The sequence below is a fragment of the Pygoscelis adeliae genome, unplaced genomic scaffold, assembly GCF_000699105.1.
Source record: "Pygoscelis adeliae isolate BGI_AS28 unplaced genomic scaffold, ASM69910v1 Scaffold85, whole genome shotgun sequence".
NCBI lineage: Eukaryota > Metazoa > Chordata > Aves > Sphenisciformes > Spheniscidae > Pygoscelis > Pygoscelis adeliae.
In genome coordinates this window covers 2,467,131-2,484,289 of record NW_008824900.1, presented here as the reverse complement: position 1 = coordinate 2,484,289, position 17,159 = coordinate 2,467,131, and the positions used below count along the sequence as shown (strand labels likewise).

General features: G+C 35.1%; 1 protein-coding gene across 7 annotated transcripts in view; it reads right to left on the bottom strand.

Moving 5' to 3' along the window:
• Positions 1–17,159, bottom strand: part of RBFOX1 (RNA binding protein, fox-1 homolog (C. elegans) 1) — a 271,893-nt gene that overhangs the window by 49,092 nt on the left and 205,642 nt on the right. For all 7 annotated transcript variants that reach the window (XM_009324718.1, XM_009324716.1, XM_009324722.1 and 4 more), the window contains one exon: positions 2,115–2,247. In XM_009324718.1, coding sequence (XP_009322993.1) covers positions 2,115–2,247 — 133 coding nt within the window. The remainder of the gene's footprint in view (positions 1–2,114; positions 2,248–17,159) is intronic.

The following is a 17,159-nucleotide window of genomic DNA, read 5'->3' as shown; positions in this document are numbered from 1 at the left end:
GCAGTGCAAAACTTCTGTATTAACTTACAACAGGAGTTCAAAACGCTTATACATCTAACTTACTACCTAAAGATGCTGAAAGTAAGCAGTACAATTACATGAGAATATATATGTATTACACTTGGAAATTTAATTCGTCCTGCTGAGTCGCTGTACTAACTAAACTATAAAAATTTATAACACACACACACACACACACAGAGCACCCACATGTGGCCCCTTAAATTAAAGCAAATTTAAGTTACTTACTGGTCTGAAAGTAGTTACCCATTTTGCATATACGAACAAAGAAGTGTTGTCCGATTCAAAAACTGTATCACACGTAGCTGGTATATATTTTCTTATATTATTTTATGACTTTCTATTAAACTAAGATGTTACATTTGTGACATCATGAAACTGGTAACAACCCGTGTTGTTATCTCACTACATATTGTACATGGTGTTCAAATTTAATAATTTCTTTTTAAACTAAGTAGAGATGGAAAGAGTCCACTTTCTTTATATGCAATATCCATTTCGTAGCTGAGACATTCATACTGAAATTGGCTCTTGCAGGGCATTCTAAACTCGTTACCATCATTGCCATGTACAAATACCTGGACTAACTCTAAAGAGTCTGGGCAGCAGTAGGATAACTTTGGTGGGAGACCATCCTTGTCCAAAGGTAACTCAAACAATCTTCAAAAATCACGGTGTCTTTCTCCAGTAGTGGTAATATTGTTTTGTTTATTAAATTAATATTAGTTTGCTTATTAAACTACACAAAACACTTAAATAAAATAGAACACACTTTTACAAAATAACCTGGTTCTGTGGCATCATTTTTATATTCATTTTTAGAACATCTTATTTCTCTGAGGTGATAACCACCCAATGTGAAGGAATGATCAAAGCGCCTGTCCTAAATATCCCTGAAAATTTAGTTCAATGGCTGACTGACTAGATTTGCAAACCTGTCTAGAAAAAGACACACCTTTTGGCTTAATAGAACAAAGGCTTCATGAGAAACTGAGGGAAGTAGTGAAGGGCACCCATCTTCTACCGTAACGAAGTAGGAGGACAGGATCATAGCAAAATCTTGTGCTGCAAGTTCCCTTACAAGATATCCACAGTGAGAGCAGATGAGCTGTGGAACAGGACTTTAGTGAGGGCCGAGAGAGGGATCACCTTCATCCAAAACTTTGCAAACCCTTCCTGAGCCTTTCTGAGAAAGAACCAATTGCTCTACAGAGAGGCGGTGGCATATCTACCACAAATTTTTATGACAAAATACTATTCTGGCCTGGGATCTGCCAAGTTTTCTGATTTTCCAAACTTCCCAATTTCTTAATAGCTAAAAATCTTTTGACGATGTTAGGACTTTTAAATATCACATGCAGCATACAAAATCTTTCTGTGTCAGCATTTACAGAGCTACAAGGAGAATTTGTTTCTTCCTTCTTTCCCTCAAAAATATACCTCAAAAAATTTATATATATCTTCTGAATTAACAGAAGATTATTAAGATTCTGGAAATTATTACTATGAATTTCTCCTTTGTTCCTTAGTTTTCTACTTGGTTTTAGTAATGCAGGTCACTGACAGTGAAATCTTAAGGTATTATTTAAGCAAACGTACTGAAAAACACATAGGCCTGAGAGAAGCATCCCAAATTTCTATCATGGTAAAGATATCAACTAGATAAACTAAACAAACTGCAATTAAAAAAAATAAAATACACCACTAAGCCTTCAGGTCCAGAGACAGCTTTCAGTGGATTATTTGAAGAAAAAGAAGTTAACTTGATCCAACCTCCTTAATAACCAGATGTTTGCAATCATCAAAAATGTATCTTTAGCTGAAGCAATTTCTCTGTTCCAAAGCATTCAGTTTCTAAGAACATCTACATAACAATATGTGACATCTGAAATGCTTAAGGCCACCAACCATGGCAGTACAAATTAGAGTCATTTTTCAATACTCCGTGCAAGGTGCACCACTTCCAGCGCTGGGATTGGTTGCATGCTGCGTTGGTTTCTGCGGTGAGACACGATCAGCATGCACCACAGTCACAAATAGTTTGTAGCCTTTGGAGATTCATGCTAATAGGTAAAAGAGGCTGATCTCCTTACCCGCCGTAGGCTGGAATTGGAGGGGGGGGCGCTGCTGCACGAAACGTGTTATACACCGTGCGACCTCGGCCTCTTAGATGTGCACCTCTGTAAGCAGCAGCTGCAGTTGCAGCAGGGTAGGGAAATCCTGGCACTGTGAAGGAAAAAAGAGGAATGAATGTAAAATATTCACATCAATCTAGTGTTTTAAAACACGGGTAATGTAGCAGCATGTTTGTGCTTATATTAAAGCTTGCCTGTAACTGGATGAGGCAGTTGCCAAATAGGTAAATTATTAGTCTGTTAACCAGAGGCCTCATCTTTTTACACAAAATCTTTGTATGCAAGCAGGAGATGGCAAACTGGGAATTTAGATGGCAGTATAATAGGTGGCTCTGATTCTCTTTGAAGACGCTATTAAAAATAATGTTGACTGTTTTAGCCAACACCACTAACAGGAGACTCCTGAGGTCCAAGTCACCCAGTTCAGGCTCAAACTCATAATGCCAGAGACATTTCCATCATATTATTTGACCTATCTTTGAAAGTCAGCCCTGTTTTGAGTGGGGATGAGACGTTGGACCAGGTGACCTCCAGTGATCTAAATTATCCAGTGATTTTACCAATCTAACAGAGCTTTACTTTTGTTCAAAAGTTGATTATTAACCGGGTCTTAATTACGTACCAAGGGAAAGACAGACAGAGCAAGAGTTTTCTCAGATTTTGGGGGTTTACTTTGTTCATAACAGTACCCGTTATTTCTTCAAAGCCAAGAATTGCACAGTTTGGAAATATCGATACGAATTCAGATAATATTCAGACCCAATAGAAACAATTTAGACATATAAAAAAGAAATTAATTCAGACATTTTTATATTGTCATTGCAACTAAGTGTAAACTTTAATTACCATTCCATGTGAGACTTAAAATAATTTAATCAGAAATTGAACAGTAATACAGTACTACTAAGAGGTTTTTTTCTGTAAAACTTCTCTCTTCACAAACTTTTTAATTGAAAAATAAACAAGAAACTTTCCACTTTACTTTTTCTGCCAGTTTTTTAACCAATACTTCGTACTTTCATTTCTCCTTTGTACATATATTGCTGGCCAATGTTAGAACAGGTATTTTTGGAATTAATTCATCAATGAGACAGAGAAAATCAAATCCAGCTCTGTTGGCACTCAGGTTACTTCAGTTGTGCTTCACTGTGTTGAATTTTTTTCAGTGTGTAAATAAAGAGATAAAATAAATAAATATTCCTTAATTAATCCCTAATAAGAAGCAAGGAAATGGAAGTAATGATGTATAAAACTAAGTTTTTCAAGTCTGAAATACAAATTGATTTCAATCCACATTTGTCTTTCATCTGTTTTAGCATTGTTTTAAAAGACATCTTGAATTTGAAAAAGAAAACGAAAAATTCACAACTTGTAGACGTCACTGGCTGAACGCATGAAGGAAAATACTGTTATTATGGTGACTTCTCCATTATTGCCCTACTACTGTGGCTTTTGGGCTTTGCTAAGTCCTTCTCACTGACAAAAAGGTTATACAGTAATTCTGCAAGGATTTACATGTCTGTGATACAACATAAAACAACCTTATGAGAATACAATTAAATTAAAACAGTTTTTTAAAAAGTGCAAATACTGTATTTTTATTCCTCTTTCTGTAAAGAGAATGTGTCAAAATCATAATGATTACAGTTACAGAACTCAATATACTGTTGATAACTTTGCAGTCAACTGTATTTAAGAAGGATTAAAGAAATAGAGTCGTGGAAAGCATTTTTTTTTTTTGAAAAATGAACATATATATCATATACTTGGAAATTCAGAAGCTGCAAGTAATTTTGCATATGCAACAACATTAAATATTGAACAGTATAAATAAAGCACTGCTAGAATCATGACCTACTGCTCAGACCATGTAACTTTTGTCCTATTCCTTTCCAAGTAAAGAGTCTTGCATACAAATTAGTACAATGTACATATGAAAAAGTAGAAGATAATTTTCAGCGGACAGAAGATATAAGCAAATATTATAGTAAAACGGTCTACAGGCTGTGCCGTAGTTCCTCTCATAGAGCGGACTGTCTCCCCATACTAACAGATAAATAAAAGGTGCGATGCTCTAATAAAATTTCATAGATGGAAGTTAGCAATACATGAGAAAAACACGAGGGTTGCACATCATGGCGTCATCGTTCACTTCTGTCCCTTAGAGAACGTATTTGTGAATGCCACATGCTGGAGACTTCCTGTCTTGGCTTAAATTAGGTGATGCGCACAACATACATTTTAAACTGCCACTTATCATAACTATTACCATGTCTGTTACTTCTGTAAGAGAAACAATGAAGTGGACTAGTACTCTTCAGCACGGAAACGAAGTGACTGTGGGAGCTATGACAAAGCTCCACAATCATGAATAATGGAGAAAATATGGGAAAAGGTGGCTCTTCACACAACCTCTAATGAAGCCCCTGTGGAACTTTCTGCCACTGGATGTTATGGATGTTAAAAGTTTAAAAGTTTGCATGATTGAAAAGGATGAACAGTTTCCCTGCAGAGAAACAGTATAAAGACATCACCTCTGGTTTACAAAAACACTCCAAATTGTACAAAGCTGACAGAACATTCAAAGAACTATATACCTACACACTAGCTCCAGTCTTACAACCTTTACAATGCAGCTTTTGCTCCTTTCCAAATACAGGGTATTGGACTAGATGGAGAACTAAGCCAATCCAGTACGACTACCTTTGTTATCAGAGTAACGTTTAGCTGCAGTCTGCCTGCATTAGAAAAAATGACTCTTTTCCACCTAATAGACGGTCATTTCTAGAAGTAGGTTTCTCCAATAATTTGAGAGTTAATTTGTGCCTTTTTTTTTAATCATGCAAATAAATAAATAAAAAGGAAAAAAATCAACAAAACCATGCTGAGAAGAGTTTGCTATAGCAAATGGGGAAAAATGGACTTGAGAGTCTGGCCAGGAAAAAACTGACATCTGAAATGGTGGATATCTTGAATGATAAACCTGAAGGTTGGTATTCTGTAGCTAGCTTTAAAAAATTGTATTCTTTAGGGACACTCTTAAACTACCAAGATTAAGAGAAATTTCTCTGACCTAAAAGCCATTGACAAAAAATTAATGAAGTCTGACAACCTTTGAGCAGTTTGGACAACTTCTTCACTTACATGTGCATCTGTAGTTCTCTACACATTGATAGAAAACACACTTTCACAAGAAAATCAGAAGCAGCAGCAAAAAAACCCCAAACCAATTCAAAAAAGTCTAAACTCAAGCAATGTAAGGTATCTAACAGTGTTGTGGGCTTGCAATACATGGTCTGGAAACTCCTGCTCTAAAGTCTGTTTCAGCAATTAATTCTTTGTAATTAACATCTACATTCGGAAATATTTAAAGCACTTAAGTAGTCTTCTTTCAGTGAAACACTCAGGGTCCTAGACATACAGCCACAGACCTTATACATGTGTGTGAAGAATGGACCTCTCTCTTGATTTTCAGAAGAAATGAGTAAATATAGGTCTGATGAAAACTAACTGGAATTGTGCAGAAGTTATATGGGAGACACTGAGGATAAACCTCTGTGAAAGCATGAATTCCTGAAGTGTTTTGTGAGCATTTTTTCCTTTGAATTGTACCATTTAATCCAGCTTTCACAGACATTTTAAAATACAAATTTTGCAATAATTGGGCATTTATCCTAAGTACTCTTTAATCTTCATGGTGGTCACACCTTGGAAAGAATTACAAGAGCCACTGACCTTAAACCTTTGACAGTGAATGGTTCTCTACAAAGAAATGTTACTGGAAAAGCAGAGTGCCCCATCAATGAATCAGTAGAAAACAACAGAAAATATTTTTTTAAAAAGTTATTAAATTTTTATGAGAAAAAAAGCTTTCTCTTATGAAAGAGGAGAAAAAGCTAGAAGATAGAGATAGCAGGAAGAGTCATTTAGTCCATAAGTGTTTGCCAAATCCAGAACACATAATGGAGGCTCAGCATTCATGGGAGATACTAAGACAAGACAGTGATTTCTACCATTTTCAAAGGATCTGCAACAAAAAGGATGTGTTAGAACGAAAAGCCTGAAGTAATTTAATTGTTTCGCTATGCTTGCCTTGCATTGTCTCCTTAATAAAATCATGAAACATAAAATGTCTAGAGGAAAGCAAAACTCTAAAAAAGCTTGTAGAAGCAACTACTAGAAGGTAGAGCAATGATTTGGAGTTCTGTCAGGAAGACAGTAAGACATGATGGAAATGAAACCTGAGAAATACGGAATTAAGAGTGACATTGCAAGGTCTTATGATCAAGTGAGGTCTAACAGAAGAGTTTATATATAACAGAATTATATCCATCCCAAAAAATTGATTTGGGTCAGTCTGAAAATCAGAGTATCTGAAAACACGCCTTCTATTTCCAGGTAGTAATATTAAAGATTAAGATTAGAGGTAAAATAATCAACAAGACCACGTCACCCTAGATTTGAGTTCAGCAAAAAAAACTATGCTACTTGAGCCCAGCTGAGAAATCAGATGGTTAGGAATACGTAATAACCACAGAATTTATTTTGCTACCAACTTTTTAATATCCTCACCCCAAAACAACCAGCAGAAGTGGCACCATTAGAACACAACTGAAGAATGGACTTCATAAAAACCATTTTATGAAAAGGGCTCGCCCATCAAGAAGCATTAAGTGCTATTAACTAGCCCCAAAGGTAATGAATATACTAGCCAGGAGGGGTAAAGATTTTAATGACTTACAGTTTGTAGGTCAACCTTCCTTAGTGCCTCAGTGCCAAACTGCTGAAACTCAGCCAGTGAAAACACTATTATAATGGGGTTGAAAATGTGTTTGACTCTCAGCAGGGAAGCCTCTGAGTCCACTTCTAAGCAAAACTACCTTAAATTTATCAAAGTAATTTGATGACTGGAATTCTTCTGGTCTGTGACAGAGAAAAGGCAGATTTCTCCAACTACACGTTGATGATATGAGATGATAATATGAGGTTAAAAAAAAATACTTTTCTAAGGACTATATATAATCAAATATCAAGCCAAAGAAACAATTTACATTCTCATCTAATAGCCACATCAGTTCTATAGTTATTCATTCAGCTATTCAAATATGAATGAGACTACAACGGCAACAAGAAAAAATCAATTTCTACAGTGGAACTGCAATTTTACTTTTTCAAATTAAAAAAGAAGAGTGAAAACAATATGCTGTGGAACTGCTTGGCTTTGATTAATATAATTATCCAAAAGCTTACAAATCATCTTGTACTACAGCCTAAATGAAACTTTTTTTAGGAACAGTATGTTGGTAAGAGTCCTTCTTTAAACTTATTTTTTCCAATTTTATATTTAAGAGGATAAAATTTTTAAAAAATGTATTATGATGACGAACATTGTCCAGAAAGTTCTCTCTTCTGGACACACTTTGTAAACATGGAAACATTGTCAGGGTATCTCTTTCATCGAACTTCGGTTTAGATCTCAAGCATGAAATCTGGTCAGCAAATTGCAACATTTAAGCAAATAAAAAGGCCTTTGGAATTAACAGGATTCATGTTAGCACATTGGTAAAATTTAGGCAACTAATGATTTTATATAGAAAACAAATATGAATGAGAGGAAACAAAGAGGAACTTAATCTTTGTGTTCACAGATGAAATTTAATCAAATCTTAACTTCTCCCAAAAGATGTAATATAAGCATTGGGTTTATTCATTTTTTATTAAATGAACATGACAGGTAGGTGCACTTTCTAGGCACCATATCTCAACATATGCCTTAGAAAACAAAGACTGAAGGAACAATGACAAAGCTTGAGTTCCCAAAAGGAGGAATATAACCTGGTGAAAAATACTTAAGAGTTATACACTGTGTATTAAAGTTTTAAAGCTTTGGGATAGATGGAAGAGTAGCAGATGCAAAAAACAACAGGGGGCAGATTTTGTATCAAAGCCATAAAAATATACAGCCATTTTAATGGGCAATTATTCTTTGCATTTGTGCTGTGGTTTGAATTTGTATGAGAGTGCCATATGCCTCAAGAAAGGTGTGCCATCAAAATGGATGAACGAATCTACCTCTCATCACTCCTAATGTCTCCTTCTTTGCACAAACTACCAGGTCATCCTCCATCAAGAGTTTTCAAATGTTTTATGGTGAAGAATTTTAACGCTACATCATGTTTGAATCAGTTCATAGCTAATTTACTGCAACATAGCCTAACTATTAGAAAGGCAGGGAGACACTTCTACATTATTCCCATAGTGCAGGAGAATCCCTGTTAAGGAAACACTTCAGAAGTGCTGGACAATAAATTAAAAACAAAGAGATATAATGGGTAACACGCTGAGAAAGGCTAAGCAGAATAATCTATATGCTATTATCTGAGATTTCTGGAACAGAATCAGGAGTTATGCCAACGTATTCTGTGTAGTGAGTTTTCACTTCACTGTAATAGTAATAAGTAGCATTACTTGGCATTCTTTAAAAGAATTATAAAAACCTGTGTTAAAGAGGATGTGTGCAGATCTTTGCATTTAAATACACAGTCCAAAGTACAATGCAAGTAAAATTCAAGCTCTGTTACTACAGTGTTTAACATAAGAAGGCTTTGAAATTATATATATATGGGTTCTTAAAATTTCAGGGTAAAAAAAAAAATCTTCAGAAAGTTCACAATGTTTAAACATAGCAAGCTTAAAATACATTTTTTCACCTGTCACTTGTGAGATTATTATCCCTGGGATCTAGTTGTGAATTAACTGAATTCAAAGGAAATTTGCTATATATGTCAAATACAGTCACAACTGGTCACTTCTATTTCTTTCATTCACAATCTATTTATTTTTTGAAACACATACTTAAAATTAGTAGAACAATTATTTCCTTACTATTGTACAAAAATATATGTCAGTATTAAACACTGTTGTTTAGGAATGAATAAATCTGTATTTTGGACAAACCATTACTTATAGGACATTCTCATTTGAAATGCATTGAAAAGGAAAACAAAAATCCCTAATTAATGTACAAGTCTAATCACCATTCTCCACATGGAAGAGTAATTTTTCACTGTTCATTTGCTCAGTGTAATCTCAAAACTGACATAACAGAAAAGCAATGGCCTATAAATCTGCTCTCATTTGTTTCTTTAATATTCATATTCCATTGAACTACAGCTGCTTGTTGCTGCAGTCTATTACAACATGCAAAACTGTCGATAAAAATATTATGGAAGGCAAGATGTGTTTCTTCATGGCTCTGTGTGCCATTTATTTTGAAAAAAGTAACAATAAACGACTCATGGATTATCCCTGAGTTTGCTGCACGCTGGGTGATTAGTGATTAATTACCTTGCTGCAAATTGACATGGCACAAGGAAATTGACACAGCTCTGATTAATTAACTTTTTTATGTGAGACAGTTACTTACAAAACACTGCACACTGTAATTGAATCCCTTTACACAACACTACTGCATTAAGTTTCCAGTCAAATCCAAATTAGCACCAAATTTTACATAAATTTGGTGAAACTTTCTATGGTAAGTGTACCCTGAACGTTTACGTAAATATTCCTAGAAAGAGGACAGACAGCTGCTTTAAGACTCTGTTTTTAACTATTTCATCCTCAGACATATGAAACGTGTTAAGATTTTTCCATACCAAATCACCAACATAATCAAATGCACCCAAAAAACATACATAAAATATTTCAGTAAAAAGCAACCTCCTATTTAATGTGTTTATTCATATGTTAAATTGTAGGAAGACACTTAACTGTTCCAACAAAACTTGTTATTTGGTTATCTTTACCTTAAACTTGATTCCAGAGCTAATTGATCTACTATTTCAACAATGATTTGCACATACTGAATTCACACATAGTTTTCTTTATAATTATTGTAAGTATATATGGAATTATAATTTTTCTCTGCCCCCCTTTGTTTCATCTCCTCTAATATACCAAGAAACAAACCACCATTGGTTTATATGTACAGTGACACCATTATATGCCAGGAATTTATAACCTTTGGAGCAAAATCTTGGTGCCAAAGCCTAGAAACTGTCTCATCTTTTTGTCTAAACTTTTTCACTGTGAGGGTGACTGAGCACTGGTTCAGGTACCCAGAGAGGCTGTGGAGTCTCCATCCCTGGAGATATTCAAAAGCTGTTTGGACGTGGTCCTGAGCAGCCTGCTCAGGTTACGCTGCTTGAGCAGGGGTGGTGGAAAATGTGACCTCCAGAGGTTTCTTCCAACCTCAGCCATTCTGAGATTCAGTCATTTTGTGAGTCTATGATTATCAGAAATGCCCATATATCTCATCCTTCTTTTACTGAACTGTACATGCAGCCACCTGAATCCCTCAGACATCAAGGGATTTCTCTTAACACACAGAAGAAAAAAAGGGAGGATGTGGAGGGATAAAAAAGAATCAATAAGATGATTGATAATTTTTTTGTAAAGCTATGTAATTACAGCAACCTACAACTTTGAATAAAAAAAGCTATCATCGGTGGTCAAATTACTTATGGTGTACTTAGTTACAAAATACGAGTACTGCATGGTTGATGAATACAAAGAATACAAATAGTTGATACACAAAAAATAGTTGACTTTTCGCAAAAGAAACAACTAACAAACAAGAAAAAGCTCAGTAAGTAAAAACAAACAACAAAGCAACTAGGCCATAAAGGAAAAGAAACAGCAGAGATCAGAGAAGCCACATCTGATCTTAAAATAAAGAACAGTCTTCAAATATAGATGATCAAACTGATCAATAACTTGTCTTGTGTTCCTGGTTGTTGGACTTCTACAGGTTCCAAGCAAATGGAAAAATTCCTCTGTGTCTAGCTAAACACCATTTCTGAGACAAAGTGAAAAGGACACGGTTGTGGAAAACTAGATGAAGAGTAGCACTACTATAAAGAGATGACAAAATTTGGTAATTTGAATGTTTATGAAAGTCAATTATTTGGCAACAAGAAGTCCTGTCTAGATGACACAAGGATTACTAAAACTCAACAGAATTATTAAACTGTAAATAAGAACACTGTCAGAACGTTGTTGGGTTGGGAACAATTTAGGCAGGAAGTGATTGAGGAAAAAAACCAGCTATTAACCTAATCCAAGCCATAATGGAAAAAATTGTCAAAACAAAGAACTGCACCTGCAAAGAGTCATATAGATATTAAAAATGTTAATACCTCAAAAGTACTTACTATGTATGAAATTCAGTTTGAAGAATTTTCCTGTATACAACATGGTTTTAAGAGCCATGATTTAATAACAACTGCCACACAATGCAAGAAAGAGTGACACTAAAGTAAGTCTTTATTTGAAACCGAATCTGAAACCAAATAAGCTGAAAACCACAAAATTAACAACTTCACATCGGACAGACAGAATGACTTGAGATGTATGGTCAACTGTGTGTGCCTACCTACTAAAAATGAGTAACACATCATCTAGAACGCAAAGCTAAGGAAACGTCAGAAGCCTACATCTAGGACTCTACACAAAGGATCTTATGTACAACATCATAGATCATGATGCAAAAAAATACTAAATGTAACTCTCACTATTTAGCTGCATACTGAGAGGAGTAAGTCCAAACAATCCTATTGTCCTAACTCATTGGTTAGTCACGAGTACTGCCACTGGCCAAGTGCCGTATCTCCATTAACAGGAAAGCACTAAGTTAAGACACGGGATGCCCAACTGTCCTCGGTCAAACATGATTTTTGTTATTTGAACTAAAGGACAAAGATACTCTCTACAATTTACTATTAAAAATATTACGCACACCTTTCCAGTCATCTCCCACTACCCAGGTGTAGGATGGTGTATAAGTTAAAAAAAAGTCAGTGGCACACAGTTCAGGATACATCTATCTTTATAAAACTCTTAAGCGTGCTAGTTCAGACACACTGCACCATCACTAAAGAGATTAACAGAAGAATGAGTATAAACAGCAAGGCACTTAAAAACAGATTTGCAGGAGTGAAATGAAACCCATATTTACAGATTCTGGACAACTATAATACATCTTACTGATGATTCCTTATTCACCATTTAAAATACTGATAGACAGAAGAACAGTTATCCTTAAAATAGTTACAGAAGGACAATATATAATGATACAGCACACAAAAAATGCTGTAAGAATTTCAGGCAGTGCTACCAAAAAAATCCCAAAGAGGTTCACTTTACAATTTAAAAAGGCTGATACTTAAATCAAGAATATAACATAATACGTATGAATATAATTTTACTAAGTTTTGTTAATTTTGTATTATCTTTATAACTATCTGACTTAGAAGTCAGCGGAGTTATCCTGCATTCAGATTTGTGCAACTTTGTTCAAAGCATGGTCCAATCCAATGGGCCAAAACAGTGCTTAAAAACCTTTTAAAGACATTTCAACAAGAGATAACATCAATATTTTTCTCTGGAAGTGATACATGATTTTTCAACCTTTTACACTTCTATACATGGGGGAAGTGGAATCATGGAAAGCAACTAGTAACCTTCCCTTCCTACTTATTATGGGTATCGTCTTTATTTAAACATTCATGTAAACCCGCTGTATTTTAACATACAGAGAAGGAAGGGCACTTTTCACATTATTCCTGGGTTACTACCAGGTGATTCTCTTTATAAATAAAGGCAATTAATTAATTCAGGAAGCACATTAAAAGATAGTTTGACTCCTAAATGTTCAGTAATGAGGTTTTTGTAGCCTGGAAATGGTATGTGTGATTGGTCTACTCAAATGTACGGACATTTCCCTTTGGGCAGGATTTTTATACTGTTTCATTCATGAATCTCAGTCCTACAATGGCTAAATTGGCTTAATCACAGAACTCCTTTGCAGAGGTACTCTACCTTTTTTCCATGAAGCAATAAAAAGCAGACAAAAACACAAACAGGTAAATACAATCTACTAATATATATTTCCATTGTGATGAAGTGACCCGCCATTCCATTTTAGTTTAAGAGAAAACAGACCAATTAAAAATTTAGTTTGCAGAAACCTTTTACATTTAATTTGCAAATACTGTAACACAGGTAAATTATTTATACCATATGAATACTCATTCTTTAAACTGTTCCTGACCCCACGTACCAATTCAAAATGGCAAGCTTACTAAACAGTCTCTCCCTTACCAATAACAGTAAAATCACAACAAATAAATTAATAAAAACTACAACAATAAAATCAGAACAAATTAATCATTGATGTCATTACAATAAAGTATATGTCCATTTAGATTGAATACGGTCAATCATGTCTTACACACAAAACCCAGAAAAGGATACACCAAATGCCAGGAGCACCTACATTTTATATGTATTTTTAGATATAATTTTCAGGTAACTACATGTGTGCAACAGATTAAACCTGACAAAATCAACTGAATCAAGGTTTTTAAACTGAATGTTTCCACTAATGATTCTGCTCAGAAGCGCACTTTAAATCACCTTTTGAAAATTTATATTTTCCCCATGTAATCTTCTTGGTACTGGAAATATCCCAGAATATAATATAAATGTCAAAGTTCTTACTCCAATCCATTAGTAATGCCACAGAAAAATAAAACCTGGAATGTCTTCACTGAAACAAGAAACATGAAAATAGTTTTATACAGCATTTTCTAGGTAGTTTACTAATATTCCTAAGCCAAGTAACCTACTTCTAAGCAAGGCTATTCAACAGACATATTGAATAGACAGGCTTTATTTTTCTGTAGCACAATGAGTCCTCAAATGGACTAAATCCTACCTTTGGATGTGGTATTTATACTTAGTATGTATGATTTTCATCATTTATTCCATGCACATCAACAAAGTCCTGAACTATCCTCCACCTATGAATCAAAACAAAGCACCCACAGGAAAAAAAAATCCTTTTTAAAATAGTACATGTGTCTGTCATACATAAGCGTTGATAAGTTTTTAATAGAGAACATACACAAAAAGCAAAATTCCCATATCATGTAATTAATATTTAAAGCTTCTGCTGTAGATTTTCCTTCTCTCCTGGCATATAATGCATAACTTCGGGTCAGTAGGACTATTAGGATAATTTAGGAACATATCTAATGCCTGCTCTGAAGTAACGGAATGTCTTTTCCTGATTTGCTTTAAAAGAACTTAAGCATTAAAAATATTTATTGTCACAAATATTACAGGACCAAAGGTTTCCAGGGAGTTTTCTGAAAGAACTGCCTTCCCACCTTTCAGAAACATCTCATCTTTGCCTTGTTGTTTTCTGGTTGCTCATAAGCTAAAATCCCAGGGCAACATAGTTTATTGTTTTAATATCTGTCTGACGCAAAGCAAAAGTATTCTCTGGTGAGTGCTTATCTGTCATATGTACTTCTGTGAAAGGAATATCAAGACAAATAAGATGTTCTAGGGCATATCATGGGATTATGAATTTGGCACTGCCTGAATTCTGTTTAAAAATAGTCAAAATGACAAATACAAAAAATATATACACCGATATTTTGAGGATGGGAACTTAAAGAGCACTGAGTTTTAAATATTTTAATTATAAAGGGTTTATACTATTTTCGTATGAATAGAGAACACTCAAGTCCGTAAACGGGACAAACAAAATGAGAGGAAAAAATATTCATAATTGAAACAGTTAAAACAGTAAAATTCTATTCTAATGATACAACGGACTGTGAACTCACTTTGTATTAATTAAACTCAATGTAATGGCATTTTCTATATTGAAATGAATAACCAGTGATCTGGAAATTCATTTAGACCATTAGGTTAATTACAGAAACTGATGGAAGTTTTATCAGACAATTAAAATTAAGGAACACGAACAATGTGGGACAGATTTATAAGCATTTGTACCACCTCAATCATTTTTGCTGAATTCCACCACCACTTCTTACAAAATTGTAATCAATATATCAATTAAAAAATGGGCCATCAACTTCATTTGCCCTTGAGTATGATACAATAAATATCTGATTTCTGCATTTTCATACTTTTTCTTCTTTTAATTCTATCACTTTATTACAATATGAAAGATTTATTTGTTTCTAATAAAAAATGAAAATTTATGGAAAAAGAGCATGTATATTTTGGAGCTGATAAGCATGCTTACTGAAGATGAAACCACTCTAACATTTAGAAAATGTAAGCCAAAATTAACGTCAGTTTAAAATGTACCCACTGAAGCTAAGGCAAAATTCTCTTTTATGGGTATGCAAAACATTCGGAAAATACAGGCACTTATCTGTGCATCATTCTGAACAACGGCATGTAGCGATTTACTATTTTACCATATATGTTAGCTATTCAGTCCAGTGAACTGTCCCTTTAATACATGCTCAGAAAAATCTACTGGTAGTTACATACCTGATAACTCAAGTATCTTTATTTTTACTTGGAGCTAAATAAAGCCTAAAAGTTACAAAGATCAAAGTTCTGATTTAGAGAGTGAAATATACTTAGCTGCCTTTGAACTTGTATTAAAATTTGTAATCTCTCTCCCATTGCCTTCCACGGGACCTGGGTATGCACAACAGTAGATTTTTGAAAAATGTGATGCACAGCTTTAGGCTGGCTTCCTCGCTACACCAGCCAGTGCTTAGTGAGCCCCAGAACGTTGATTAGCTACTCCAGAGCACAGAAGTTTCCTACTGGCAGGTGCGTCTCCTTTTCCATCCCCTGCCATGAAAGGGCAGGGGTGGTTATCAAGAAAGCAGAGCCAGGCTCTTCACAGAGGCACAACACAACAGTGGGAAGACGAGACAAAAAACATGACTTGAAAGAAGAGAGGTTTCCAATGTTAGGACATTCAAGCATTGGAACAGATGACCCAGAAAGGTGGTGCAGTCTCCGTCCTTAAAGGTGCCCTGGGCAACCTGGTCCTTCCAACCTGAATTATTCTATGATTCTACAACTTCATGTCTTCCTTCTTTCCCATGTTTTGGCTCTCATTAACTTCTATTTCATTCACATTTTCAGGCACTTACACATTATAGAGAAATGGGGAAAATAGGCACTAAACAGTTTTTAAAAGTCCTTGCATAAATTCAGATTGGTATTTTTGCCTTTTTTAACCATACATACCCAGCTATATTACTGTCCTTTGTAGAACAGTGATACAGATATTCAGTGACAGAACTTGTTTCTTCTTTTGAATCTTCCTTTTGTCCAGCAGGGTCTTAATATTCCCATGATTCTCGAGCGGCTTCAATTTGGAAAAGTTCCAAAATTTTTCTTGGTACATTTCTTATTTAAAAGTAGACACAAATTTCTTCAGGATTTAAAAATTTCCTGTGGAAGCAACTAGTCTAAAGAAGTGGGGGCAAAAAGAGACTGTCCGTTACGTGCAGCCAAACTGTTTGATTCACTAAGTTTCAGTGAGATATCACGGGCCTCCAGGAAGCTTCCAGTGAATGCTCACTTACTCGCTGGGACTTGGTGTACTGTAATCTTTACTTTCTGGATATATCTCCTTCCAATACTTGTCTACATTCTGCATTAGGATAATGATGATGGATTTAACTGAAATCACTTGGTACTAGCTCTGTCCTCGAGATGCCAATGCTATGGGAACCTACAGCAGCCGAGATGAGACCGTGAGCTTCCTTACTTCAGTTGTGTCAGTAAGGCAAAATCTGTCCCACCACGGGATGTGAACACATTTGCATGCTGAAACTAAGCTTTCTACATAACAAATTATCTATTCCCAGAATAGATGTGCAAATGAAAAACTGATCCAGGTCCCATCTTCTCCTTCAGCGTAAGAGAACAGATGAGGCATGAGAGACTATTGCTACTGATTTGTTCCACTGCTTGCAGAAGAAACAGCTCATTTCTTTCTGTATTATGCGAAGGGCCAGAAGTGATGGAAGGAAGCAGAGCCATGTTTCCAGCTCCTGACATATTCAGAGGTGTAACTAATCACTGTACTGGGAAATGTACAATGTGATACATAAAATATATCCTGGGGAAATAAAACATCAGAAGGGA